The 27,075-nt window shown below is 43.7% G+C and overlaps 4 protein-coding genes, 1 long non-coding RNA gene and 1 other non-coding gene across 16 annotated transcripts in view; 3 read left to right on the top strand and 3 right to left on the bottom strand.

Moving 5' to 3' along the window:
• LOC135233732 (nesprin-3-like) overlaps positions 1-9,944 on the bottom strand; it is an 81,562-nt gene extending 71,618 nt beyond the window's left edge. For all 4 annotated transcript variants that reach the window (XM_064297534.1, XM_064297533.1, XM_064297536.1 and 1 more), the window contains exon 1: positions 9,639-9,944. Coding sequence is in view for 3 of the 4 variants with exons in the window: in XM_064297533.1 (XP_064153603.1) it covers positions 9,639-9,706 (68 nt within the window). In the remaining variant the exon portion in view is untranslated. The remainder of the gene's footprint in view (positions 1-9,638) is intronic.
• LOC135233747 (uncharacterized) overlaps positions 1-27,075 on the top strand; it is a 789,909-nt gene that overhangs the window by 412,782 nt on the left and 350,052 nt on the right. The window lies entirely within an intron of this gene.
• On the bottom strand, positions 10,081-12,478 carry LOC135233765 (uncharacterized). Its single transcript, XR_010323921.1, has 2 exons — positions 11,988-12,478; positions 10,081-11,603 (listed from the first exon to the last, which is right to left on the bottom strand). It is a non-coding gene; the product is annotated as an uncharacterized LOC135233765 (long non-coding RNA).
• On the bottom strand, positions 11,662-11,939 carry LOC135233819 (small Cajal body-specific RNA 13). Its single transcript, XR_010323953.1, has one exon. It is a non-coding gene; the product is annotated as a small Cajal body-specific RNA 13 (non-coding RNA).
• Positions 12,485-14,423, top strand: glrx5 (glutaredoxin 5 homolog (S. cerevisiae)). The gene is made up of 2 exons (XM_064297631.1): positions 12,485-12,931; positions 13,916-14,423. Exons 1-2 carry the CDS (start codon positions 12,634-12,636, stop codon positions 14,092-14,094), a joined length of 477 nt encoding a protein of 158 aa, XP_064153701.1. The 5' UTR covers positions 12,485-12,633; the 3' UTR covers positions 14,095-14,423.
• On the top strand, positions 14,576-25,879 carry LOC135233745 (zinc finger protein 444-like). Of its 2 annotated transcripts, none has more exons than XM_064297591.1 (2): positions 14,576-16,956; positions 21,731-24,988. In XM_064297591.1, the coding sequence occupies exon 2, from the start codon at positions 22,272-22,274 to the stop codon at positions 24,027-24,029; it is 1,758 nt and encodes a 585-aa protein (XP_064153661.1). In that variant the 5' UTR covers positions 14,576-16,956; positions 21,731-22,271; the 3' UTR covers positions 24,030-24,988. The 2 variants fall into 2 exon arrangements, with proteins under 2 accessions (XP_064153661.1, XP_064153662.1); XM_064297592.1 differs by lacking the exon at positions 14,576-16,956 and adding an exon at positions 25,622-25,879 and having other exon boundaries at positions 20,641-23,018.

Genomic DNA, 27,075 nt, shown 5'->3' with positions numbered 1-27,075 from the left:
AATCGTAGTTAGGGTATTTGTTTGTTATTTTCGGCACCACTCCCTTTTTTTTGTACTGGTCTCGGTCGTGTGTCTTGACGTGTTTTATGTTTGGAAATGTCTGTAAATACTTGTAAATAGCCCCCCCCCCCACACAGTAAAATCCCTTTCACCGTAGTCCGCCTTGTGTGTCTCTCATTATTCTCACAAGAAAGCTTATATATATTTAGTTACATCTCCTGGTGCCAAATATCAAACATCATTTAAAATATTGCACCCTTAACCCCTAGAAGGGTCGTAACAGGGGTTTAGGACGGTCAAAAAGTGGGAAATCACCGGGCCGAGTCAATCACCGGATCTGAATCCAATTGAACATGCATTTTACATGCTGAAGAGGAGGCTGAAGGCAAAAATTCCCCTAAACAAGCAGGAACTGAAGATGGCTGCAGTACAGGCCTGGAAGAGCATCACCAGGGGAGATACCCAGCATCTGGTGATGTCTATGCGTCGCAGACTTCAAGCAGTCATTGCATGCAAAGTATATGCAACCAAATATTAAAAATGATTATTTTCTACATTATGTTAAACTGTCCAATATTTTTTGATGCCCGAAAATGGGGGGGACTATGTACAGAAGGTTCTATAATTTCCAAATGGTTCATCCAGTATGGATGAAAATACCCTCAAATTAAAGCTGACAGTCTGCACTTCAACCTCATTGTGTGGGGCAGTTCGGTCCCCCGGAGAGGCAGATTAGTCTCGGTTGCGCCAGCTGGTGGAGAGAACACACGCACCTGGGCTGTGTTAGTTAATCAGCCCAGGTGCTTAAAGGTGTGCTGCTCTCTATAGTTCGGGGCCGAGACTGGGAGCTAACACTGAGAGCGCAATTATGATTTTCTTCACGTTTTATTTAGAGCGCTGGAAAAGAAAGCAATCCTCAGCTGGTATGCTGGAGGAGCTGGACCTGGCCGGAAAGGCGGGTCAGCTAGAGAGCAGGCGAACTGAAAAGTTGGGTCTCTGTTTTACTTTCTTTTGTCTTTGTTATTTTAGCTTGTTATTTTAGCTAATTGTTTTTGCCCGGAACCCGTGAGGAAGGGTGAAGTGGTCCGTTTATCTTATTTAATGTTTGTGGCTGTGCACTCTCTCTCTCCATGTGACAGAAACTGTGGTCCCATTCTCCCTGCCTGGGGTGTCACATTGTTGTGACAATATATATATATATATATATATGAGGGGCCAAACAGGAAATATTTAATGAAGTCAGCCATTGCGTACCATTAAAAAATAAGGGCGAAGCACGTTCACCACAAAGCATACAGTAGCTGAAATTAAAAGCGAAGTTCGTTCAGAAACAGCACGGCTCACATTAACAAACCCCGGCAAACCTCAGGAATACCCATAAGAAGCAGACCAAATATATGCCTGTATTAAAATCTGAGAGCTAGCGACATTTCACTGTCTCACTTGTTATATTCACATCAAAATTCTTACAGAATATAATATAATTTTCAGTCTCAATCCAATTAAAAATTAATTTGGATTGCACTGATTATGTCTTAATAAAGACCCAATGGGATGCCCAAATATATGCCTGTTCCGAATGATATATATATATATCGGTTTCAATGTATATATATCAGAAATTATGTATATATATATATTGTTTTCAATGTATATATCATAACTTATGTATATATATATCGGTTTTGATGTATAAATATAAAATATGATGTATATTTATCGTTTTCAATGTATAAATATCAAAAACAATGTATATATATATATCGGTTTTGATGTATATATATCACAGTTCAAAGAATATATCAAGCAAGATGTATATATATCAAGAATGATGTATATATATCAGACTTCATTAAATATTTCCTGTTTGGCCCCTCATATATATATATATATATATACATATATATGTGTGTGTGTGTCAGAGAACAATAAGATGAATGCCTGGGAGCAGAAGTCTTGTTTTCTCGGATATTGCTAATAATTACATATACTATATATATATATATATATATATATAATTTTATATCATTTATTGTAGGTTATAATATGCATCACTGACATGACAGAAAATTCAGAAAATTGTACAGCACTGGTATACACTATTAAGGTCACGTAGTTGATCTCAACACGGTGCAAAGGATGCTCAAATACGCATTTTTTATGTGAATATATTATCTTTTTATCTTATGTAAATGTGAAGAGACCATTAAAAATCGTTCATTGGCATATAAACTCAGACTCTGGATGTTTAAATTCTTGTTTTCTCTCGTTTTAATTTTACTTCTCATGAAAATGTAACTATGTTATAGGATGACTATCCTTTAACCCCTTAGCGCTCATGTATCCTCCCATTTGTCACCTCCCTCATGAACTCCTCCTTGTCTTCTGGATGTTTCCCCTCATCCTTCAAGAGGGCCCACATCACCCTGCTGCTGAAGAAGCCCACTCTAGACCCCTCCGTCATCCAGAACTACCGCCCGGTATCTCTCCTTCCTTTTTTATCCAAAACGCTTGAACGAGTTGCATCTAATCAACTCTCTGCTTTCTTCTCAATAACCTGCTTGACCCCCACCAGTCCTTCAGGCCTGGCCACTCAACAGAGACTACACTCCTCTCTGTCAGTGAGTCACTTCATGCTGCACAAGCAGCCTCCCTCTCCTCCTGATTCTGTTAGATCTCTCGGCTGCCTTCGACACTGTTGAGCACTCCATCCTCCTGTCCTCCCTGGCAGCAACAGGGATCTGCGGCACAGCCCTTGACTGGATTGAGTCCTACCACTCTCGTCGCTCCTTCCAGGTTGCCTAGGCTGGTAGAGTATGGCCGCCTCGTCCCCTTGCCACGGGAGTTCCCCAGGGCTCAGTCCTTGGTCCCCTTCTCTTCTCCCTGTACACTAGATCCCTTGGCCCTGTAATCTCTGCCCACAGTTTGTCTTATCACTGCTATGCTGACGACACATAACTCTTTCTCTCCTTCTCCCCATCGGACACACAGGTCTTTGCTCGCATCTCCACTTGCTTGAGGGACATCCAGAGCTGGATGGACAATCACCACCTAAAGCTCAACACAGGTAAGACAGAGCTAATCTTCATTCCTGCTCTAACCTCTCCCCTCCTTGATTTCTCCATTTCCCTAGGGAACACCTGAGTGACGTCATCACCCTACGCTAAGAATCTTGGAGTGGTGATGGACAACAGGCTGTCCCTCTCCAAGAACATCACAGTGGTAAGCCGGGCGTGCAGATTCTTCCTGTACAACATCCGGAGAATCCGTCCCTTTCTCACCACCTACTCAACCCAGCTCCTAGTCCAAGCAATGTTACTGTCCCGCCTGGACTACTGCAACACTCTTCTGGCTGGCCTTCCGGCATTTGCCATCAGACCCCTGCAACTCATCCAGAATGCTGCAACTTGTCTGGTCTTCAACCTCACCAGACACTCCCACGTCACCCCCCTGCTCCGAACCCTCCACTGGCTGCCTGTTATGGCTCGCATCAAATTCAAAACATTGGTCCTAGCATACCAGGCAGTCAAGGGGTCAGCCCCAGCATACCTCCATAAGATCTTCAAACCCTACATGCCAGCCAGACCCTTCCGTTCTGCTACCTCAGGACGACTGGCACCTCCCCATCTTTGCACTTGCGCTTCCTGGTCACGTCTCCTGTCTGTTCTGGCTCCACGATTGTGGGATGACCTACCCATTGAGGTCAGAACAGCTGAAACCCTGATCACCTTCAAGCGACGAATGAAGATTCAGCTCTTCAGGTTGCACCTCTCCCCACCCCTCCCTACCTCCCTCTAGTCTCTAATGGCGCTTCTCCATTGACCAGCACAGCACGGTACAGGATGGCAAGCATTCGTATCCTACCCGTGCCGTGTTGTCTGTTGCGCTTCTCCATTACACAACAGACCCGTGAAGGAAGGGGGAGTTATGGGAGGAGTAAAGCGGCGTAAAGCGTCCTAAATGTGTAATAGTTAACTATTGTATGTATTTCTATACTCTCTACTCTCGTATGTTTTCTTGTATGGGGATGGGACGATATGAAAACAGTTTTCACCGTCCACCACATTTCATCACTGTTGCACGTATCACAAAAACTATTACACTACTAACTAACGCTAACATTACAGTGTGAAATATCCACATTAAATAATACCACTAACCTATTTAAAGACACTCAATTTCAAAAATAACGTATATAACCGAAGTATTTTGAGCAGTAATACTTACATAGCAATGATGAAATCTTACCTGTGTTCAGTAGATAGAGACAGAGACAGGGACAGGACATCAATGATATTGTGTTTCACTCTGCGCCTGGGTCCAACTCCCCCGAAACCCTGACAGATATAGTTCTATCCGTTCCTGTCTTACACCAGAAAACGATGTCAGCTAGGTCTATCAGCAAAAATATGGCTTAGCTATGCTCAGAAGTCCTCAATAGTAATAGTATTTTCCAAGAAATTCCGAAAAATAGTTCACAACGTTTCGTTAGCAGCGTCTTTGTTTTACTGCTACCACAGAGTGAATGTGCAATTGAATGCGATGATAAGAAAATTTCCCGTTATGCTGACCTATAAAACGCTATTCCAAAAGCAAAATTAGACATGTACATCGTTAGAAAGCTTATAGGCTATTCTCACCTACTAAATAAATGAATTGTTAATCAAGCCAGACTGTACTAAAAAGGGCGACAACGCCATATTACGTGGTATTACGCACAGCCATTTTGGAAGATACCCAGGCATCACAAATGCGCGTATATTTCACAAAGGGATTGTCCAAGACAATACATGACCAAGCAGTCGCAAAAGGGACACCTCTACACATAAAACCAACGGTAAGGTTGTATATTTATTTAATATTTAGTCCCAGATATTGACTGTAGAATGACATGGTATCATTTTTTAGAACTTTTTCTCGTTTATTTCATTATTCAGTGAGCAGCGTTTTCAATGCTGTATGGGCATATCTTAGGGCTATTGTCGGGTTTATCTTGTTGCTATGACGGAATACGATTTTTTAGTTGTGAAATAATATTTTTATGAATGCCCAGATAGACAGTATTGTCCATTATGTCAAGGGTGGGGGGTGTAGTTGTAGATAAGACTGCAGGGAGGGGGTGTGTGTTAAAGTAATAATCTCTAAGATTTTCATTAAAATAAATGTCTGTTAAGTCACTATCTATCGGCGAATTAGGCAACACAATGGTGATTGAGCCTATTATTCTATTAATTTATATTATTATTATTATTATTATTATTATTATTATTATTATTATTATTAATAATAATTTCTGATTAAAGAACTGGTTGTCTGTGGCGACATTCCCAGGAAAAAATCACAAGCGGCGCATATTTAGTGATTTTTCATCACCCATCAATGGTTGGTCCGCCAGAGATGGTGGGGGGTTGGGGGGTGTTATGGAACCCTAAAAGGTTTTTGTGTAACATGAGAGGTCATATTATTTGTTGATGTAGATTTAGTATTACATTTGATGACAATGTAACGTTACTAAATTACATAGCTATTTGCACAGCTAACGCTAGCTACCGGACCATGTCAATAAAGGCATTAGTTTAGACAACGTTGTGCACAGTATATCAGGTAACGTTGCATTAGCTAGCTAGCTAATGTATTTAACACAATCTAATGTCAGCTAACAATTAGAAAAAACGCTGGCTAGCGCTACCGACTGGTACCAACCTCGCAAACCGTCTCTCGAATGCAATGCTACCTTGTTGCAACGTTGCAATGTAGCTAACTAAAGGCCAGTTCAGATCAATGATTCGCAATGAGACTGGATGCAACTTGCAAAATTCCAAGATGTCTGATTGTAAACGTTCTAAACTGCACTTGGTCATTTGACAATGTGGGTCTTTTGAGACCCCAGACAACGGCTTCAGACGCTCTACAACTAATCAGTTCACACCGCTGCAATTTTCTCTGCAACATTCTAAAACCGTTTCGTCTCGTTGCGAATCATTGATCTTAACTGGCCTTAACATTACCGTTATTTACATTGCCATCAAGTTCATCAATATATAAGCTGGGGTATAGGTGATTTCTGTGTAAAGCCGGAGAAAACTAAATAAAAGAATATGGCAGTATGGATTAGAGTTGTTATTATTTTATATCACTTCCTCATACGTTCCTTCAGCCTTGATGCCCTTTTTTGATAAAATCTCCTTTGTTTTTGTTTTATTCTTCTTATTCTGATTGCTAATTTAACACCCAGCTTAGCTTTATTCTTGAACAGTTTACCTAGCAAAACCAGAAACAAGGCAGTTGTTTCAAAAATATCACACAACAATCATTCACAATGATGATGCACGAGATACATAATTGCATGAGCCACAGCGAATCCCGCAAATTCTTCTCTGCAGTGTAAAGATGTTCATACCGAGCAAACGGTGGATAAAGAACGTTTGTGGAAATTTATCATCACTAATTCTACCCCAGGTCTGCTACAGCATTTTAACCCAGCTCGGCAGTGTAAAGACAGCTTAAGTTAGCCTAATGTTTGTACATAACGTTACTTGTAGAACAACCATTTTTTATTCAGTAAATGATAAGTGTAATAGTTGGCGTGGCCCAGGTGCCAACTGACGTTACACAGGTGACACTGGTTGGATCCGGTTGGATCTATGGGAAGTGAGGTCCAAAAACACACCTGCAATTACCGCTTCTTGCCATTGGTACCGCCAAAGAGAACGAAACTGAAATCTTTGAGATTGTAACTTTAAGTGGCTTTTGTCGCTTGCCAGGGCGCCATTGTAAATAAGAATTTGTTCTTAATGACGTTCCTGGTGAAATAAAGGTGAAATAAAAATGAAAATAAATGTTGACATGCAAAGATTGCTGGGAAATATGTGAATGTATGCTACTGTCCAATGTCAAGTGTCTATTTGTCACAAATGTTAGCTATAGATTTCCTGGTCAAACTGTAAGGTCAGCTAGCATCAGAACTCGGGAGCTGAAACTGAAGGACATGATCATTTTATAAAGAAATGCTCGTCAGATACCTGTCAAAAGAGTGACTAAATAAAGTGCTTTTCAAGGGGATTTGGGTTGGGTTTCTGATGGTGCCAGCCTGTTATAGCCAATTAGCTACCATGCGGGTACCAACTGGGACTTGCAGCAGGACAATGATCCTAAGCATACCTCCAAAGTTGTAACAAAATGGCTTAAAGACAACAGAGTGAAAGTATTGGAGTGGCCATCACAAAGCTCTGAATCCCATAGAAAATCTGTGGGCTGAGCTGAAAAAGCATGTCTGACTGAGTTACACCAGTTCTCTCAGGAGGAATGGGCAAAAATTCCGGCAAAGTATTGTGAGAAGCTTGTGGAAGGCTACCCCAAGCGTTTGATTCAAGTTAAGCAAATAAAAGGTAATGCCACCAAATACTAATAAAGTGTATGTAAACTTTTGACCCACTGAACATCTGATATAGTACATAAAAGCTGAAATAAATCTGTCTCTTATCTATTATTTTGAAATAACCTCTTATGGAAATAAAGTAGATAACCTAATTGACTTAACACAGGAAATGTAAGGTAACATGAAATGTGTGGACTTGTGAAAAATTAAGTTTGAATGTCTTTAGCCTAGATATATGTAAACTTTTGGCCTCAACTGTATGTGTATGCATGCCTCTCATAACAGTAATGCATATAATGTTTATATGCATTACTGTTATCAGTTATAACAAACGCAATACAAAAATAAATGATAACTGAAGAGAAACACGTTTTCAGCATACAAAAATGCCATGTTACTCACACATACGAAGCACTGTCTATAAGTTATTAAGACTTGGCAAAATCTAGGCCTGTCACTAAAAGAATTAAGTTACATGAAACAATATTGGCTCTTAGCTGACACAAATTAAAGATGCCGTATTCCAAAGCAATGCTGCCTGCTACCCAATGTTTCCATTATTTCAAGTAACACGCCCCTGTGTTTTTTCATCTTATCATCTGAACGAATTGTGATCATTCAAACTTTTATGTGTTACATTAAATTTTCACAAACAAAAAAAATGTACGCATGGAAGAAGAAATCATTTCCATAAATGTCTTAAACAGCTGATGAACATTGACACACCTTAAAGGATATGTTTATACCTGCATGTCAAGTTCATTTTACAAAATGTACAAGCTCTCCTACAATTGTGCTGTAAAATACTGTAGATACTGTACATACAAACATACATAGAATATTTCATCATCCTCATGATATTTTCCCTGCAGCATATAATATTCACATTTACAGACATTTATACCAAGAAACATTCAATGATTCACATGACAGAAAGGAGGAATAAATAAATTCATATAGAAATGTTGAAATATTTAGGCCAATGCAATAAATATTAAGTCTTACAAACCTATCCAGACATTCGTTTGCCACATTAATGTAGGCTACTAGGCTTGTTGGTTAAATAAAGTTTTTCCAACTAAGTACAATAGTATAATTTATTATACAATGTAAACGGATAAACTATTGTATTTGGGAACACATTTTTCAAACAAAACCATTTTATTCATGATATGCTTCTCATACACGCAGAGCACTGGATGCAGACGATTGTTCAAACAAATCGTGCAGTCATTTTTTTAAAACGGTGTAACAGGTGAATTGCTGATTATTCTAATAATAAATGCCATTTGACACTTTGATGTGACACATGCACTTTTACTTGATATAATTTAGGAAACATTGGGTCGCAGCACTGCTCTGGAATGCGGAATGTTTAATTTGTGTGCGCTAAGACAGTAAATAATGTTTCTTGTAACTTGGCCTAATTTTGATATCAGTACTTCAAGTTTCAGGCCTAGATTTTGAAAGGCTTAATGACTTCCAGACAGTGCTTTGTATATGTGAGTAACTAGGAATTATTGTACGTTGAAAACGTGTTTTTCTTCAGATGATACTTTACATTTAAAAGAGCTAGGTTGACAGCCAAATATCTGCAACCTGAATTCCGAGTTTCAATTTCGTGATAAACAACGTGCAAGATGATACTCCGTCGAGCACAGATACCACATACTAGGCTACCAGATATATATCCAGTTCATCTCATGAAATTATTTTCGGCATCATGTCAACATAAACGGACACGCGCCTTATTTGACAGTTCAGTTTCAAAGTTCAAAAAAAGATAAAGTTCATCTTATTATAAGCTACATGCAGCATTCGTGACTATACGTTGACATGTTCATATTCATTTAAAAGAAATAACTCAGTTTGGCTCTTTTTGTTACTCTGTTATGACAATTTTAAGAAACGATAACTGGTTAATCGCTTTAAACCATTTCAAGACTGTAAAAAACTTTTTTTCTAAAAAAACAAAACAGAAAATACAAAATGCAATGAGTGTATGAATTGTGTAGGTAGCCTACAAATGGTACATGTAACTCAACGTTAACATTATAGGCACATAAATTAATCGTATAGCCTAATAATGCAGAATGCGACGGAGGCAATGATTTGAGATGTTAAAGCCAATCGCCTATTTGGAGAAACTCAAAATACATTGTAGCCAAAAATGTAGCCCACCCAGAGACACATGCGTATACTCACAAAAACCATAAAATGAAGAAAGGTAAACCTACGTAAAAAGAATTTAGGTTACTACCTGTCGTAATTTTCGTTCCTGGTCTTATGCATGCGCGTTAGGTTTTCCAAAACTCCCGACAAGGGCATTCCACGATACAAATTTATTTTCTTTTTTTAAATGTTGCATCTACAGAATAGGGACAGCAATCGTTCTGAAAACTGCGTTCTGCGTTGCAGCTAGATTTGGCGAAGACGTTCCGCCCTGAATTTAAATTTAGGAACTGAGTTCAGACACTGCGATAAACTGTTTGTACAGTAGAGAATCTTTTTGATCTAACCTACAAGAGACCTGTGTAAGACATTACCAGTGCATCCCTAGAGAAATGGATTGGCCTGGTCTGTTGGGTGATAAATGTTCCAAGTTCAGCTGCCTGATTATCGACAGAACCCGGTCGTTCATGTTCGTGAATATGAAACGCACGATACGCGCATTGTAATAATAAATCAAGGACATCGGTGCATTGGGGAGTAATGATAATGCTTTATTCAAAGGTAAGGCATCATACAAATCAAAGCAACGCGCCATCCCAAGTCAATCCTATCAAACATTCCTGGTCAAACATTTGAAATCACTTCGTGCATTCAGGGAATGTAATTATGAACCAACTGAAACTTAAAACTGGGGGGAAATTTTTTTCTGCACAGGTTTCAGTACAGTTTTATGGAAACGTGCTCTTAAAATACATGCATATTTTAACTGGTCAGTAGTAAGTTTTGTGGTATAGTGGATCGTGAGCTGGAAAAGCCTGTGATACAAATGCAAAGCCCTGGGGTTCAATAGTAAATCAATTTTAGTTTGAAATCCTTACCATCAGATACCAGATGCTGTATGGGAATCTCAGACTGATTAAATTAGTAGTGGAGTTTCCCAGGGAAGTATTCTGGGTCTTCATTTTCCTGCCATAGTAATATCAGCCTCCTCTTTTGCAGAATTTTGTAATACTATCTCTCATAAGAACAAAGCTTTGAACAGAAAACACCCCAAGTGACATATTATCCAATAATCAGCTAATTTTCCATAGATTTGGGAAAACTGAAACCATAATATTTGATTCCACAGTAAAGCTAGGAAAGCCTCCCAGTTCTAGTGCCAATGCTTCAATACCAAAATTACAACCCAAAATAACATGAAGATGAAATTCCTTTGCAGAAATTCCAACTATTGGTGACATTGAAGACTACAAATGGGGGAGAGAAAAAGAAAAAAAAAAAAATCACCAATACAACAGACTTTTTTTAAAACTTCATTTTCACATAAATCCTCAAGTAAAACAGCTAGTGATACAGAAACATTTTCAGATTTAAGAACACTACAAGAAATAAATTCCTTTCCGTACACAAGCAGCTTAAATTTAAGATTAAAATAAATCTTGACTGATTAATAGAGCACCAAGGTTAGAGGCTTGGTGTCCACAACATAAGAACCATTCTGCAGGTCATTAAAGGAAACCACACATTAAGGCAATTTATTGTTTTCAGTAACTAAAAGCAAAAAAATCTTACCGACCACCAAAGCATAAATAAAGACCAAAAGACAGAAAGGAAGTATTTTGTCTCATCTAATTTTAAAAAGTAGGCTATCTTCGTGTGGCTGTCTAATCGAGTAAATTGTAAAATATTCAAACTTGCGACTCATTTTCAACAGTCCCATTTACAATTCTTCCTTTTCCTAGCACGGCATTTCAATTACATTCAGATATGAAGACAAGGAATCAAAGTTAAATTGCACACTGCAACCTTAAGAGGTAATGTATTTGCTGCTGGCAATAGGGCAGTGCATCACCACAGGGATCAGGCTAACCAGTATGTTGCTCGTTCAATATTCAAGAGTGGCTGTTGCTTAGCTTGAAGAGAAACAACGTGAATATATACACATATGTGAATTAAAACAGTAAAGACACAGTAATCTTAAGTAAATTGTCACCCCAATGCAACAACGTGAGCTTCTCTTCGGCCAACTACTTCTGAGAAAGAAAAAACTTTCCTGCAAAAGAGAGAAAGCGATCAGAGAATGAATTTTAAACTTCAAGTTGAACAGAAACGTATGTGGCAGCTTCAAGTGCGTTTGGTTAATCTTGCTACCAAAAGCAATATCTTGCTGCTCAAAACTTTAATCTGCCTGTTTTTCGATAGGTCACGGTACACGACAGTCCGCCACCGCCGTGGAAACAGGCCGTAAAGGTTACTGTCAAAAGAACATCGCACGTGAAACTACAGTAACTCAAGTAGTCACGCCTTAGCTTCTTTCATCTAGTTTATGCAATCCTGATTCGATCCAAACGAATTGCCTCGCATGGACAACAATGCAGGACTGCAAGTGTACAAGTGATACCACGATCGATAAATTAATTGGATAACAAAATAGTACCTGCGTGGCAAGCCAGACTTTCAATCGATGGCAGGTTAGTCGGGTCGTTCAGTAAACCCAAAAAGATGAGTAACAACGTAGGCCTACTGAAAGCACCATCTGCACCGTGGGGCAGAGTAGATTAAAGACTGCGCAGATTAAAGTCAAACTTTTGTTTTGTTTAACATTAACAATGATACATTTACGTAACAGCAAACAAAATACCTGGCGTTAAGCGCCATGTTTAAATAGTGTTTTTAACGGAAATGACGCCATGCATTACTGACGCCATACGGGATATATATTTTTTTTTTTATTACTTTTTGGTTAAGGTTTTCTAAAAATGAAAATAGGAGACCGCTATATGCGTAGATATAAACAACACAATCTGCTATTGTTATCTGCTAATAACTGCTTACAAGGAATCCATTTGTTATTCGTTTAACCCATTGGTTTAAATTCGTCATCAAGAAATGATTGATTTATTTATAAACCAATGAGGGAACAGGAGTGAAGCATGTGTTCGGAAATGACCTGCATTTCCTTGTCTGTTTCCAGTTTAGCATGACCCCGGTCTGCGTGTATCTGTTACATATCGGTATTTACTGAAAATATACAACCGAATTATCATAGTTTTTCAGCGATTAACTGCAGGCAGAGGGCCGTAATGAACACGCTAGTCAGCTCAACAATAAGGTGTTTGCGGGTGGGATCTGTCTGCTGGACAGGGTTGCGAATTGATGGGCATGTGTCTTATTCCTCAACCAGATTACTGTGTGCTGCTGCCGGGAAGAAGAAGGACTTTGCAGAGATGGTAAAGAAGGACAAGGTAGTTGTGTTTATGAAAGGGACGCCTGCCCAGCCCATGTGCGGCTTCAGCAACGCTGTAGTCCAGATCCTAAGGATGCATGGAGTGGACAAGTACGGTGCATACAACGTGTTGGACGACCAGGACCTCAGGGAAGGTCAGTAACACTAGCAAGCATAGCATTGTTTTTCACTAGACCTATTTGCTAACGTTAGTCTAATTTACCTGGATTACTTAGCGAACCAGTTGGCTGCCTTTCGTGTTTCTCATATAACCGTAGCTGGTTCCTTGCTAGTTATAACTACAGAATTAATTGTAAATTTAAAAGTTTTACTATTCATTTGATGTTTATAACTCCTTTGTCTACTGTTTTGTGTAGCTGTGTTTTATGGCAGGTCCCCCTTGCAAAAGAGATTTCGATCTCAGTGTGGTTTTCCTGGTTAAATAAAGGTTAAATAAAATAAGTTAAGGTCACAAATGTACATTATCTTGGCAACTAATTTTAGCTTCTAGTTTGGATTTTGCTATCGATAGCAAAGGAGCTGACCTGCGAGTTAGTTAACGTTGGCGAAGTAGCTACTTCACAAACGTCCAGATAGCTAGCTAGGCTCGTTGGCTTGCAGTCATGTGGTAAACCTGTTGCTAGATTGCAATGTTAGCTACATTTATAAATTCCTGCCACCCGGCCATAAATTGAAGTTGGCCCATCCTTTAACGTTAGCTACGAAGCTAACGTTAGTTATGTTATCAGTGAAGTGCAGCTGGATTTATAGGCGTCAACAAGATAGATTACAGAAGAAACGCTGATGGGTGGGTGCTGGGTTTTCAAACCATTTTAAGTATTACCTATTGTCTCCACTCAGTTCTACGAAACCACTTGAATTTCTGTCCATTTGTTCACTCTACAAGGTAAAATGTACATCGTACTCGTAATATCAAAGCTGGTACTATATAGGCGCGTGGCGTATTTGTTACCATATTTGGCAATATTAACTCGTTTTGTGTTATCAGTAACGCATAAAATGTAATGTTGCGTGTCAACTTTGTATAGGTAAATACAAGAGCATAATTTGAGTTTGTTGGGTGCACACGAATGGCTGCTTTACGTTAACTTGCTACCACCCCTTACTGTGTCTGTTAGGGGTGAAAGCCTTCTCCAACTGGCCAACAATCCCGCAAGTCTTCTTCAACGGGGAATTTGTGGGCGGCTGCGACATCCTTCTTCAGATGCATCAGAACGGGGACCTCGTGGAAGAACTAAATAAGTTGGGCATCCGCTCCGCACTTTTAGAGGAGGAGGATGACGGGAAATCAAAATAGTTGAACTAATGTGGGCCAGCCAAGGGGACGTCATCCCTTTTATTTGGTCTGGAGGAAAATTGTGTCCAGTATTTCCTGACCAGTCCTGCTTAAAGCTAATACTGTTGTCAGGTGTTACAGGAAGAGAATATACCAAGGTAGCCACGTCTTGTGTTCACGCAGTCCAAACGTAAAAAAAAAAGATTAAGCAAGCACTACTCTCCCGCTGCATACTCAGAAATGCTGGTTTACTGCACTGTATTAAAATGTACAAAAAAAAGCATATAATCAAATATATTTCTAAAGCTTGTGAAATCTTTATATTAATAAAAGGTTTTAATGCAAAGGTGCACTTTTATGGCATATGTTGTCAGTTGTTTGTGCCAAAGAATTCTAATTGTGAAGCAATTGAACAGGAGCCAGCAAGCATTAGCCTTCTTTTGTATTTTCCACATTGCAAAACTGACATGTACAGCATGGGACAGTATTGCCTGCTGGGAATAGCTTCTGCAGTTACAGTCCTGAGGTTTACAGGAGACCTGAGAAATGATAAGTGAGAAAAACAAGGGGTGAACTGATCTTACTCTTGTTTTTACATGCTGTTCTGTATTAATGCTGGCTAACTGCATTTCTATGATTACATAGGTACAACTCTCCTCTTTTGTGGTTTACAGTAGTCATTTCGTTATGATTAAATGTGTGTACTCTGCCATTAGACCCTGCTGAGGTCTTCTACCTGCCGTTTCACAGACCAATGAATGACAACCACTAACAAGTGAACAAGGGAAGTTGTAATGTTGTCATGGAAATTCAATGACTTTTTTTTTTGCACATTGTTTCATTTGGCTGGCGCATTTCACTCACTCTGTCCACCATACTGGCCAATCCACACACCTTACAGGTAAGTAGGGGTGCTGCCAGGGATTTTGGGCTGAAGAAAAGATAACACATTGGGCCCCACCACCCCAGAAAATTCTGTTGTAATATTTTTTGAGGACCCCTTTCAGGGCCTTGGAATCGTCCTATCCCAGCTAGCTTCTATGGAGGGAGGAGAGTATGTACACCAGAAAGTACAGATTCTACTTCAATTACCTCCTCTAGTTCTGCCCTAGTTATCAAAATTTGCAACATTCACTTTTTATTTGCTGGATAATCCACATCAGCCATTATAAGCACAATTAATAATGTGACCAGAAGTTGATCTTAAAATAAAATTTGGGTTTGACAGCCAAGAGCAGAAGCAGCTGAATATTTTTAAGAATTTAAGGCTTGTTCATTATATATAACACCAGCAGGAATGCAACCTGAGGCTATCTACCTATTTCCATAATATAGCTCAGATGTTGCATCCTGCCAGTTAAACCAATTCATAAACAATAATTTCATGATATTATTTAAATAATTACATTAATGGATTAAGTAGTGCTCTCAATCAGTGCTAGAGGTCATAGTTGCTGCTATACAGTTTTGGTGACCGCTTAGTTTTCAGTTTGCCAGACAAATAAAAAATGCTGGCCATATGCATATTTTGTTTATAAAACAGTTGTATGCTTATATCAAAAAATTACGACAAAATCATTTGTATTGTGAACTTTTTTTTAAATGAGTTAAATGTCAGGGGCATGCTGTCGATAACTAAGACATATTAAAAGATACAGAACATATGGCTTTACAGGGACGATGTGAAGGAAGGCAATGCATTAGGGCAGAGTGGTAGAAGGAGGATATAGACAAGCATTCTGAATAAAAATTTTATACTTTATATATTGTGCATTATGTAAAATGAATTGAGTTTAATCTGAACAGGAGGTTTCCTCAGAGCATATTATTATTAAAATATATTGTTTTTAAGAAAATGTGTATTATGAATGTTATTAAAACTCACCTTTGAAACCACCTTTTTGGGTGTGTGTTGTGAGGTAGGGCTGGGGGTGCCCACTGCTCACGTGGTGAATAGACAGGAAGTGACATGAAAGTAGTGTTGGCTTACCTTTTATTTGTCCCAAAACACTAAAACAGTAGAAATCGTCAAGAACAAAAGGAATGGCCAAACTGGCAACCAAAACCACAAAACACTGGCACATACCCACCACACTGCATTCCCCAGCTCCCAAACACCTCTCCTCTAGGCCTGGGAGCCAAGCCTCTTTGAGCTCATAGTTAGGTAATAGGCCACAGCTGATGTAATTGATGAACCACAGCTATGGCCATACCTGTCTGTAGGGCCGGTGCTGCCCCCTGGCACCACATTTATCCCCCCTGGCAACGACAAAGGAGGAGCAGTCTGAAATGGCAAGGGAGACCCTGCTGGCAGGCCGGTTACAGCAAGCTGCAGGGCCTCCATGTCTAGAGTGCGTTCATGGGGCTGGCAATGGGGTGGTAGCTTTTAGATGGAAGCCTGAAGAGGACAGGGGACACGGAGCCTCAGGAGGACTCAAAGCAAAAGGAGGCAGCAGGGGCTCCTCATCCGGAGGGCCTGCTGTGGCAGGATGTGGGGGCTCCTCATCTGCAGGGAGCCTCGCGGCATCAGGAGGTGGCGGCAAGGGATCCTCTGGAGGGCTCGCCGCTACAGGAGGCGGTGGAGGGGAAGTCTCTGGCAGCTCCACAAGGCAGGGAAGGCAGCAATTGCCACCCATCAAGAGGGCCCGCAGCTTTGGCTGCTGGCGATGGGAGCCACTTATCCCGAGGGCCCGCGGCTGCTGCTGCTGGCAGCAGGGGCAGTCAGCTGGAGGGCCCGCTGTGGCTCTGTAGGGGAGCCCCTTCTGAAGGGCTCTCTGGGCAAAGTGACTGGGCAGCAGGCTCCAGCTGGACCGAGCAGCGGAGCTGTGGCCTCTGGCGGCACCTCAGGACAGGGAGGCGAAGCTGCTTCTGACAGGTCCACGGGTAAGATTACATTACATTACATTACATTTATTTGGCAGACACTTTTATCCAAAGCGACGTATAAAAAGTGAATTTCATGGTCATAGACAACTACTAAACACAGGTTCAGTAAGATATAATACTTATTTTGTACAGCTATTTCTAGCCAAGAACACAGTTAAGTTCACACAGCGAACACTATTCAGACCTAACCTCTGCAATGCCAACTAGGCAGAAGAATAAGCTACAGTATTAGGACAAATACAAATTACCAAAAAGTGCTGGGATGGGGCAACATGTAACAAGTGTCATGAAAAAGGGGGTGGGGGGGGGATTTAGAGTGCAATATACAGTGTGGTGGTGGTTAGTCTAGGTATAGTCTGAAGAGATGAGTCTTCAGGCCAAGGCGGAAGATGGGTAGTGAGGGGGAGGTTCTGAGAGGGACAGGGAGTTCGTTCCACCACTGGGGAGCTAGGGTGGAGAAGCTCTGTGATCCCTTTGGTCGGGTGGGAGGGGTTACAAGGCGCCGTGCTGCCGGAGTGGTCGAGCAGGGACATAGGATCGAATCATGTCCTGCAAGTAGATAGGGGCTGTCCTGTTGGCGGCAGTGTAGGCAAGGGTCAGGGCTTTGAACCGGATCCTGGCAGCAACCGGTAGCCAGTGGAGTGATCGCAGCAGAGGAGTGACGTGGGAGAATTTGGGAAGGTTGTAGATGAGTCGGGCAGCGGCATTCTGAATCATCTGTAGTGGCTGTATGGCACAAGCTGGCAGGCTTGCAAGGAGAGAGTTGCAGTAATCAAGGCGAGAGGGTCACCGTAGCCTGGATGAGCAGTTGGGTGGAGTGCGTCGTCAGGTATGGTCGAATCCTTCTGATGTTGTACAGAATCTGCAGGACCTTGATGTTGCCTTGATGTGCTCCTTGAGGTCCAGTTGGTCATCCAGGACCACCCCCAAGCTCTTGGCAGAGTGAGAGGCAGTCACTGTGGTGCCATAAACCGTGATTGAGAGCTCACGTAGTAAGGAGGTCTTGCATGGGAAGAAGAGCAGCTCAGTTTTGTTGAGGCTGAGCTTCAAATGGTGGCTGGCCATCCAGGTGGAGATGTCAGCCAGGCAGGAAGATATCTTATCATCGACCTGTGTGGCCGAGGGGGGGAAAGAAAAGAAGAGTTGCGTGTCATCTGCATAACAATGATAGGAGAAGCCATGTGAATTAATAACTGAACCAAGAGATTTGGTGTATAAGGAGAACAGCAGAGGACCCAGTACAGATCCCTGCGGCACTCCCGTAACAAGGGGATGAGTAGCAGAGGCAGACCCCATCCAGGTGACCTGGTAGGACCTATCTGCAAGATAGGAAGCGAACCAAGACAGGGCAGTCCCAGCGATGCCCATCCCAGCCAAGGTGGAGAGGAGTATTTTATGGTTGACCATGTCAAAGGCTGCAGACAGGTCAAGAAGGATCAGGACAGAGGAGAGGCGTGAGGCTCTTGCAGTGGCAAGTGCCTCCATCACAGCCAGGAGCACAGTCTCTGTTGAGTGCCGGGATCGGAAGCCAGACTGGTGAGGGTCTAGCAGGTTGTTCTGATGGAGAAAAGAGGTTAGGTGTTTAAGAACTGCTCGTTCAAGGGTTTTGGACAGAAAGGGTAGAAGTGATACGAGTCGATAATTCATTACATCGGAGGGCTCTGAGGTGGGTTTTTTGAGAAGTGGGGTAACACGAGCCATCTTGAAATCAGAGGGAACATGACCAGAGGAGAGAGAGGAATTAACAATGGAGGACAGATAGGGAAGCACCTTGCTGGAAATGGATTGGAGAGCTGTAGATGGGATTGGGTCAAGTGGACAGGTGGTTGCACGATGAGAGGTGATGAGTTGTAGTACATTGGAATCCTCCAGCATCTCAAAGGAGGTCAGTGTGGTTGCGGGTTTGTCCCGGGGGGTTGGGGGGCTCACTGGATGGGCCTTCCTTCAAAGGCGGCCAGAAAGTCATCTGCGGAGAGGGATGAGGGAGGTGGGGGTGGAGATACAGTCTAGGGTTGGGCCGATGGACGATGGCTGACAGTCATCAACCACTGAGCCCAACATCGTGATTTAAAGAAATTTGTGATTTACTAAAGTATGGTTTCTGAACGGGGCGGTACCGCCCCCCAGGGGGCGTTCTGAGATTGCAAGGGGGCGCTGGAGGCACGATAGATGAGGGGGACGCTGGAGGCACGATAGATGAGAGGGGCCATTGCGGGGTGCGTTTGCCCAGTATTAATGTTCAAAGAGCATATCAAAGAGCAGGTTGGATCAATGTGTAGAAAAATGATGTCGGAACTAGATTTTCATAAAAAATGCATTTATATATACACTACACTATAGTGACTTCTGGAGTCGTTTTTGTGAGAGAATTTTACTTCCGCATCTAAAAACGCCAAACTGGAAATGACATAACAGAAGGGAGAGCGGTCAAGTTGAACAATAAAGAAGAATGGATCTTGATGTGTGAAGTGATTTTGGTGACACTACACTGTGTAAGAGAGAAGTTATTGAATATGTTTGTATTTTTTCCTGATAAAAATTCCCCAAAATTATGCAATTGCACATTTTCCCAGACTAAGTGTTGTAGTATAACCAAGAGGAGACCATTGGTGTGTGAAGTGATTTTGGTGACACTATGCTGTATAAGATTGGAGTTATGGAATATTTTTGTAGTATCTCTTTTCGGTGTTTCACTTTTTAGACGGTCCCTGCGCCCTGTCTCACAGCCGGCTGTACACAGAGACCTATGTAATTTGTCCAGCTCGGAGGACGGCTCGTTTTGGCTAAAATTAGGTTGTAGCTCATTGTCTACATTACTACGGTACTAAACAGGCGTTGTTTGTGTTTTAACAACGTTTCGTTTATGAGTTATTGATCCGAGAAGTTCGAATCTGTGAATATATTTCCAACTTTACCGAAGTGAAAAAAATACATTTTTACGAGCTTTGCTCAAAGCGGCCACTAGTTCCTCTGAATTTGTGCCCTTATGTCTTGTAAAAATGATTAGATCCGGCATTAACTTTTCAAATGGTCATTTTTAGTACACATTTTGTAAAAAATGTAACCTTTAATATTTCAGCCGTCCTCTTACTGTTGCTCTTTCCGTTGGGAAACACGTTTGACTGGTCTGTATCATTTTTGTGTGTCATTGTCTGTAGCGGTAGGCTAATTCATACGTATATTTATGAGGAAATAATTGCTGGGCTATAGGCTGCCGCTATTGTGGCCAAAACATTTTTTCCTATACAATCGCCTAGGCTTGTTTGATCAATGAAAAACACAGCATATTCCCCAAAATAAAAAGAGCATGCCAAATTGTTACGAGATGTAGGCTACTGAGGTGAACAGAGAAACAAAAGGTATGAACCAGGATAAACAAGGAAGAGTTATTTAATAAACTATAATAAAATAAGCACAATTACAACGACCACAGCCAGAAAATGTAAGGCACTGAATACGAAAGATTAGACAAGACACAAGTCATGTTCTGGTGGCCCTCTGGTGGCAACCAAGGGTTATGACACATAGCTAAAATGAAGTTCTTGTCTGAAAATTAAACAGCATAGGTAGGCTTGTTTTATTAAAAGAAAAAATAACATAATATCACGAACATCAACAAACAATAAGCTACATTTGGCGCTGATAATTAAATTTTTTTTTTTGGGGGGGGGGGGGCAGTATGGGACTTGAACTTTCCATAGGGGGTCGTTGGTCTACAAAAGGCTGAGAACCCCTGTGCTAAAGGAAAAACAGCTTATTTAATCACATTATTTACCGCCCAGTGAAAGCATGTTTTAATTTAGGCGCAAACATAAAAATTATTTTTAAATCTACCTGGTTTGCGCCTGCCTTAGTAAATTAGGGGATAAGTCTTTATTTGTATCGTAAAACTGAGGACTAAAACTTACCTACAGAGCAAACTCTACTGTTCTCTCCTAGGAACCTAAATTTCAAAAAGATAGGAGTCGGACTACTACGCCTATCAAACATGAACCAGTCTTAAACAAATAATTCCTAATCGTTATATTGTCAGTGACCCTTTTTCACCATGTCTCGCCCTGCACATTTAACTGAGAATATTTATGTTTAGGAAAAATATAATCAATAAATTATTAATATTGCAATGATTAGATAGATAGATAGATAGATAGTTTATTTGTCCTCAAGGAGGAAATTCTTTTCCGCAATAGGTGCATACATAACAAAAACAGGTAAGACATACAGAATTATACAAAATACAGGATTTACAGGAACACTTAATTACAGGGGGTCACACAACAGAGACAGAAGGCATGGATTGACACTCTCTGCATACCACAGACTGGATTACTTGTAACTTAAGAGGTTACTTATTTAAAGCCCGTATGGCTTTGGGAACAAAGCTCTTGCTCTTGCTTCAGCCCTTTCTGCACATGTGTAGTCTATACCTACGGCCAGAAGGAAGGGGGGTAAAGAGCTGGTGGAGTGGGTGGTCTGGGTCATGTGTGATTGTGAGTGCTTTGCGGATCAGGGATGAGGTGACACAATCGGATAAGTTGGGGGTGGGAATACCAATGAGTTTGCTTGCTAAATGAGTTAGCTTTAAGAGTTTATTCTTATTGATGACGGTAAGTGTGGTGGGGTGGGCGTGGTTTGAGCGTCGGCTGCAGAGAGAGAGAGTGTGAGAGGAGCGGCTCTCGGATCCTTCGTCACAACTGTCAGCTGGAGGTAATCAGCGCCGATAATTGTCAATTGTTTAATTGCGCTGATTGCCTCTGATTGCTTTCAACAGTGAGCCTCCGGAAGCCGGAGAGGTGGACGAGTGCCGGTGACAAGACGGCTACGAAACCTTTTTGAGTTTAAGAATTGTTTGAAAAAGACGAGAGTTTGAATAAAATAGCACGGCAGTGCTAATAACGAAAACGGTTGTCTCCCGTGAGTGTGTTTTTAACCAGGAGGGGTGGCACTCACTTGCCACAGTAGTGGCCCGTGCGGGGGCGTAGTTTAAACACATTACACAGAGGAGACAACATGGAGCACAGCCAGGAGCAGGGGGAAACGGCACAACCGATGGTAGCACTGGCGAGGATGCTGGAGGGGATGGCGGCGATGCAGGAGAGGCAGGCGGCGATGCACGCCGAACAACTTGAGGCTCTGCGGGCACAGACCTCCCTCCAGACTCAGGCTCTACTGCAGCTGGCGGCTGTGGGAGAAACCAGCTCCCGAGAGCGACAGACCGGACCCCCCGTAGCTCTCCATCTGCCCAAGATGACCCCGGAGGACGACGCGGAGGCATTCCTCGAGGGGTTTGAGGTGGCAGCGAGGGCGAGTCAATGGCCGGAGGAGGAGTGGGTCGTCCGCCTCCTGCCCCTCTTAACTGGGGAAGCACAACAAGCTGCACACAGCTTACCCCCCACAGCGCGGGCGGTCTACGCCAACCTGAAGAAGGCGGTCCTAGACCGCCTGGGATACAGCCCGGAAGAGCACCGGCGACGGTTCCGGGAGACGGCCCTGGCAGGAGAGGACCGGCCGTTCGCATACGACTGCTGGACATGGCGCGTCGGTGGCTGCGACCGGAACTCCGGTCAGCCGACGGGGTGGTGGAGCTGGTGACCCTTGAACGTTTTATCGATGGCCTCCCGGGGGAGACGGCGAATTGGGTGAGGTGCCATCGGCCGACCGGGTTGGCGGCCGCCGTCACCCTGGCGGAGGACCACATGGCGCTCTACCCCCGCAGCCAGTCACAGCAGCAGCAGCAGCAAGGACGGGCAGACTCGGCTCCGCGCAGGAGAGCCCTTCCTCGTTCCCTTCCTCCCCCCCTTTCTTCCTCCCTTCCCCGTGCCCAAACCCCCTCATTTTCCCGCAACAACCCTTTTTTTTCTGTTTCCCCAGCCCCAGGCTCAGTGGCGGCGGGGTTCGACCCACAGAGAGCTCCTCAGACGCCCGGACCGGGGTGTTGGCGGTGCGGACAACCGGGTCACCTGCGCCGCGAGTGCCCGCTCATGGAGGTGGGGCAGGTGGTTCGTGTTGTCGGCCCGCCCACCTCCACTCCCAACCCAGACGGAGCGTACTGTATTCCGGTAAGGATTCAAGGGAGTGAACACCAGGCGCTGTTGGACTCAGGGGCTATGCAGACCATGATTCGACAAAGCCTGGTTCGACCCGAGGCGTTGTTAGAAGCATCAAGGGCATCTATAAGGTGTGTGCATGGGGATTTACACGAGTACCCTATCGTCTCAGTGGAAATTCGGTGTCAAGGGAAAAAACATAAAATAAAGGCTGCGGTTAGCTCCCGCCTCTCGCACCCTCTGATTTTAGGCACTGATTGGCCGGGGTTCCGCCAGGCAGCTGGTAAGGTAGGGGGGGTGCGTTCACGAAGGGTAGGGCTGTGTGATGTGTGTGCTGCTGTCAGCGGTGACGCAGGGTCGTCCGACGCGGCAGAGGGGGAGCCGGCACCAGTGGAGCCTCCGGGGGAGACTCCGCAGGTACCGGTGTTTCGCCCCATGGAGGATTTCCCACTCAAGCAGTCTCGTGATGACACCCTACGCTTTGCCTTTGACCACGTGATGTCCATTGATGGTCAACAGGTGCGCCCTGATGCAACACTCACTCACCCGTATTTTGTAATAATTCGGGATAGGTTATACAGAGTGTGTCGTGACACACAGACTAATGAGGAAATCACCCAATTGCTGGTGCCTAAAAGCTCTCGGGAAATTGTTTTTCAGACGGCTCATTTTAACCCCATGGCTGGTCATTTAGGGTATGAGAAAACACTGAACCGGATAATGGCCCGTTTCTATTGGCCGGGCATTTGGGCCGACGTGCGTCGGTGGTGTGCGTCGTGCCCTGAATGCCAACTAGTAAATTCCCCGGCTAAACCAAAAGCGCAGTTGCGCCCCCTTCCGCTAATGGAGGTCCCTTTTGAGAGAGTGAGGATGGACCTCATCGGGCCATTTGATCGGAACACGCAGGGATACCGTTTCGTGTTAGTTCTGGTGGATTATGCGACAAGGTATCCCGAAGCAGTTCCTTTGCGCAGCATTTCGGCAAAAAGTGTTGCGCAGGCATTGTTTCAAATAATCTCCTGAGTCGGAATCCCGAAAGAGATTCTGACTGACCAGGGCACACAGTTTATGTCACGCACACTACGTGAGCTGTAAGGGTTATTGGGCATTCAATCTATTAGAACCAGCGTGTACCATCCCCAAACGGATGGGCTGGTTGAACGTTTTAATAGAACGTTGAAGTCTATGATCCGGAAGTTCGTTCATGAGGATAGCCGTAATTGGGATAAGTGGTTATCTCCTCTGGTGTTTGCAGTGCGGGAGGTTCCCCAGGCCTCCACGGGATTTTCTCCCTTTGAACTACTGTTCGGTAGGAAACCCCGGGGGATATTGGACCTAGTTAAAGAAAACTGGGAGGAGGGTCCGAGTCCTAGTAAAAATGAATTACAATACGTGCTGGACCTGCGAGCAAAACTCCATACATTGGGTAAGTTGTCACGGGAGAATTTGCTCGAGGCGCAGGCACGTCAGCAACAGCACTACGACAGAGGAGCTAAACTACGGCAATTTTCACCGGGAGATAAAGTTCTTGTGTTACTCCCTACCTCTAGTTCTAAATTACTCGCCAAGTGGCAAGGGCCCTTTGCGGTCACACGGCGAGTGGGGGAGGTTGACTATGAGGTAGAGCGTACTGATAGAGAGGGGGCAAAACAGATTTATCACCTCAATCTCCTGAAAGCGTGGAAGGAGGTGGTGGCTGTCTCTCTGGTTACGGTGGATAAGGAGAGAGATGAGCTGGGGCCGGAGGTACCAAATTCACCCAATCAGATCTCAACCCTTTCAGATGACCATCTCTCACCGAATCAGAGAGCAGACCTTGCCTTGTTGCAAAAGCGTTTTGCTGATGTGTTTTCCCCCATACCAGGACGCACGCACCTCATACACCACCGCATTGACACTTCCCCGGGGGTGACGGTGCGGACCCGCCCCTATAGGTTGCCGGAACACAAAAAGAAATTGGTTCAGGCAGAGATAAAGGCAATGCTAGAGCTGGGGGTAATAGAGGGGGTAATTGGGGGTAATTACCCCCTCTATTAACTGGGGGTAATTTGGTAATTATCTGCCAAATCTAAGGAAAAAATGGCTTTCTCCGCTCCAGATGGTTTGTACCAATTCAGGACACTTCCGTTTGGGTTATTCGGAGCCCCGGCCACCTTCCAGCGCCTAATGGATCGGGTATTGCGTCCACATGCTGGATATGCTGCTGCCTATCTGGATGACGTCATTATCCATAGCAGCAGTTGGGAGCAGCATTTGCAGCATGTGGGGGCAGTGCTCGAATCCTTAAGGCAGGCAGGGCTCACGGCTAACCCAAAGAAGTGTGCTATTGGCCGAGCGGAGGTACGGTATTTGGGGTACCACTTGGGAAGTGGACAGGTGCGGCCTGTCCTAAAAAAGAGGTGAGGAGGTTCTTGGGGTTGGCCGGCTATTACAGAAGATTCATCCTGGCATTTTCGGAGCTAACCAGCCCCCTAACTGACTTAACCCAAAAAGGTGCCTCAGATCCGGTCCAGTGGACGGAACCGTGCCAGCGGGCGTTTGAGAGGGTAAAAGAAGCTCTCTGTGGGGAGCCGCTCTTGTTCACACCTAACTTCTCTCTCCCTTTTGTTTTGCAGACCGATGCGTCGGACAGAGGGCTGGGGGCGGTTTTGACCCAGCAGGTGGAGGGAGTCGACCTCCCCGTGCTGTACATTAGCTGAAAACTGTCACAACGGGAGGCGAAGCACAGCACGGTGGAGAAAGAGTGCCTCGCCATTCGGTGGGCGGTCGGAGCCCTCCGTTATTACCTTCTGGGTCGCCCATTCACCCTCTGTTCGGACCATGCCCCCCTACAATGGCTCCACCGCATGAAGGATACCAACGCCCGGATCACTCGGTGGTATCTGGCTTTCAAGGTGATCCATAGACCGGGTGCACGGATGGTCGTGGCGGACTTCCTCTCTCGCCCCCAGGAGGGGGGGGGGGGCTCCCCGGCCTAAGTCGGGCGGTGGGGGTATGTGGTGGGGTGGGCGTGGTTTGAGCGTCGGCTGCAGAGAGAGAGAGTGTGAGAGGAGCGGCTCTCAGATCCTTCGTCACAACTGTCAGCTGGAGGTAATCAGCGCCGATAATTGTCAATTGTTTAATTGCGCTGATTGCCTCTGATTGCTTTCAACAGTGAGCCTGGGGTTTTTAAAAATGAGACCGGAAGCCGGAGAGGAGGACGAGCGCCGGTGACAAGACGGCTACCAAACCTTTTTGAGTTTAAGAATTGTCTGAAAAAGACGAGAGTTTGAATAAAATAGCACGGCAGCGCTAATAACGAAAACGGTTGTCTCCCGTGAGTGTGTTTTTAACCAGGAGGGGTGGCACTCACTTGCCACAGTAAGCATATGGAAAAAACAGATAGTACCATACAGAAGAACTGTCTCAATAATGCTACGGTACAGGAGGAGAAGATGGGGTTGGACAGACAGGTGTCTTAGTTTACGGATGGCTGTAAGTCTCTGTTGACAACGTTTGTAGATGTCCATGGTATGCTGATTGAAGCTGAGGTTATTGTCCAGTGTAATGCCAAGGTATCTGAAAGACTCCACCACCTCTACCTTCTCTCCTTTGATGGTGAGACTGGGGGGATGGACCAGTGTTTTGGGTGGGCTAATGAGCAGTTCTTTAGTTTTTGAGATGTTAAGGTAGAGAAAGTTATTGTTGCACCATGTGCTAAACTGGGACATGGAATGTTGATAGGCAGAGAGTCGTTGTTATTGAGCAGTGCGAGGATGGCCGTGTCATCTGCATATTTGAAGTAGAGGGTAGTGGTGAATGGACTTTGCCAGTCGTTTGTATAGAGGGTGTAGAGAAATGGACTGAGTACGCACCCCTGTGGAGCACCGGTATTGAGAATAATGGTGGGTGAGAGTGAACTGTCAAACCTTACTGCTTTTGGTCTGTTGGAGAGGAAGTTATTGATCCAGTGGATTAGTGGTGTTGGAACTTGGAGGTGCTATAGTTTCTTGATTACCTGATGGCGCTGGATTGTGTTAAAGGCGGAACTAAAATCAATTAAAATAAGTCTGGCATAGTTTCCAGGGGT

This window comes from Anguilla rostrata, chromosome 10 (assembly GCF_018555375.3).
Source record: "Anguilla rostrata isolate EN2019 chromosome 10, ASM1855537v3, whole genome shotgun sequence".
Classification (NCBI taxonomy): domain Eukaryota; kingdom Metazoa; phylum Chordata; class Actinopteri; order Anguilliformes; family Anguillidae; genus Anguilla; species Anguilla rostrata.
The sequence above is the reverse complement of the archived record's forward strand: the minus strand, read 5'-3'. Positions and strand labels throughout refer to the sequence as shown.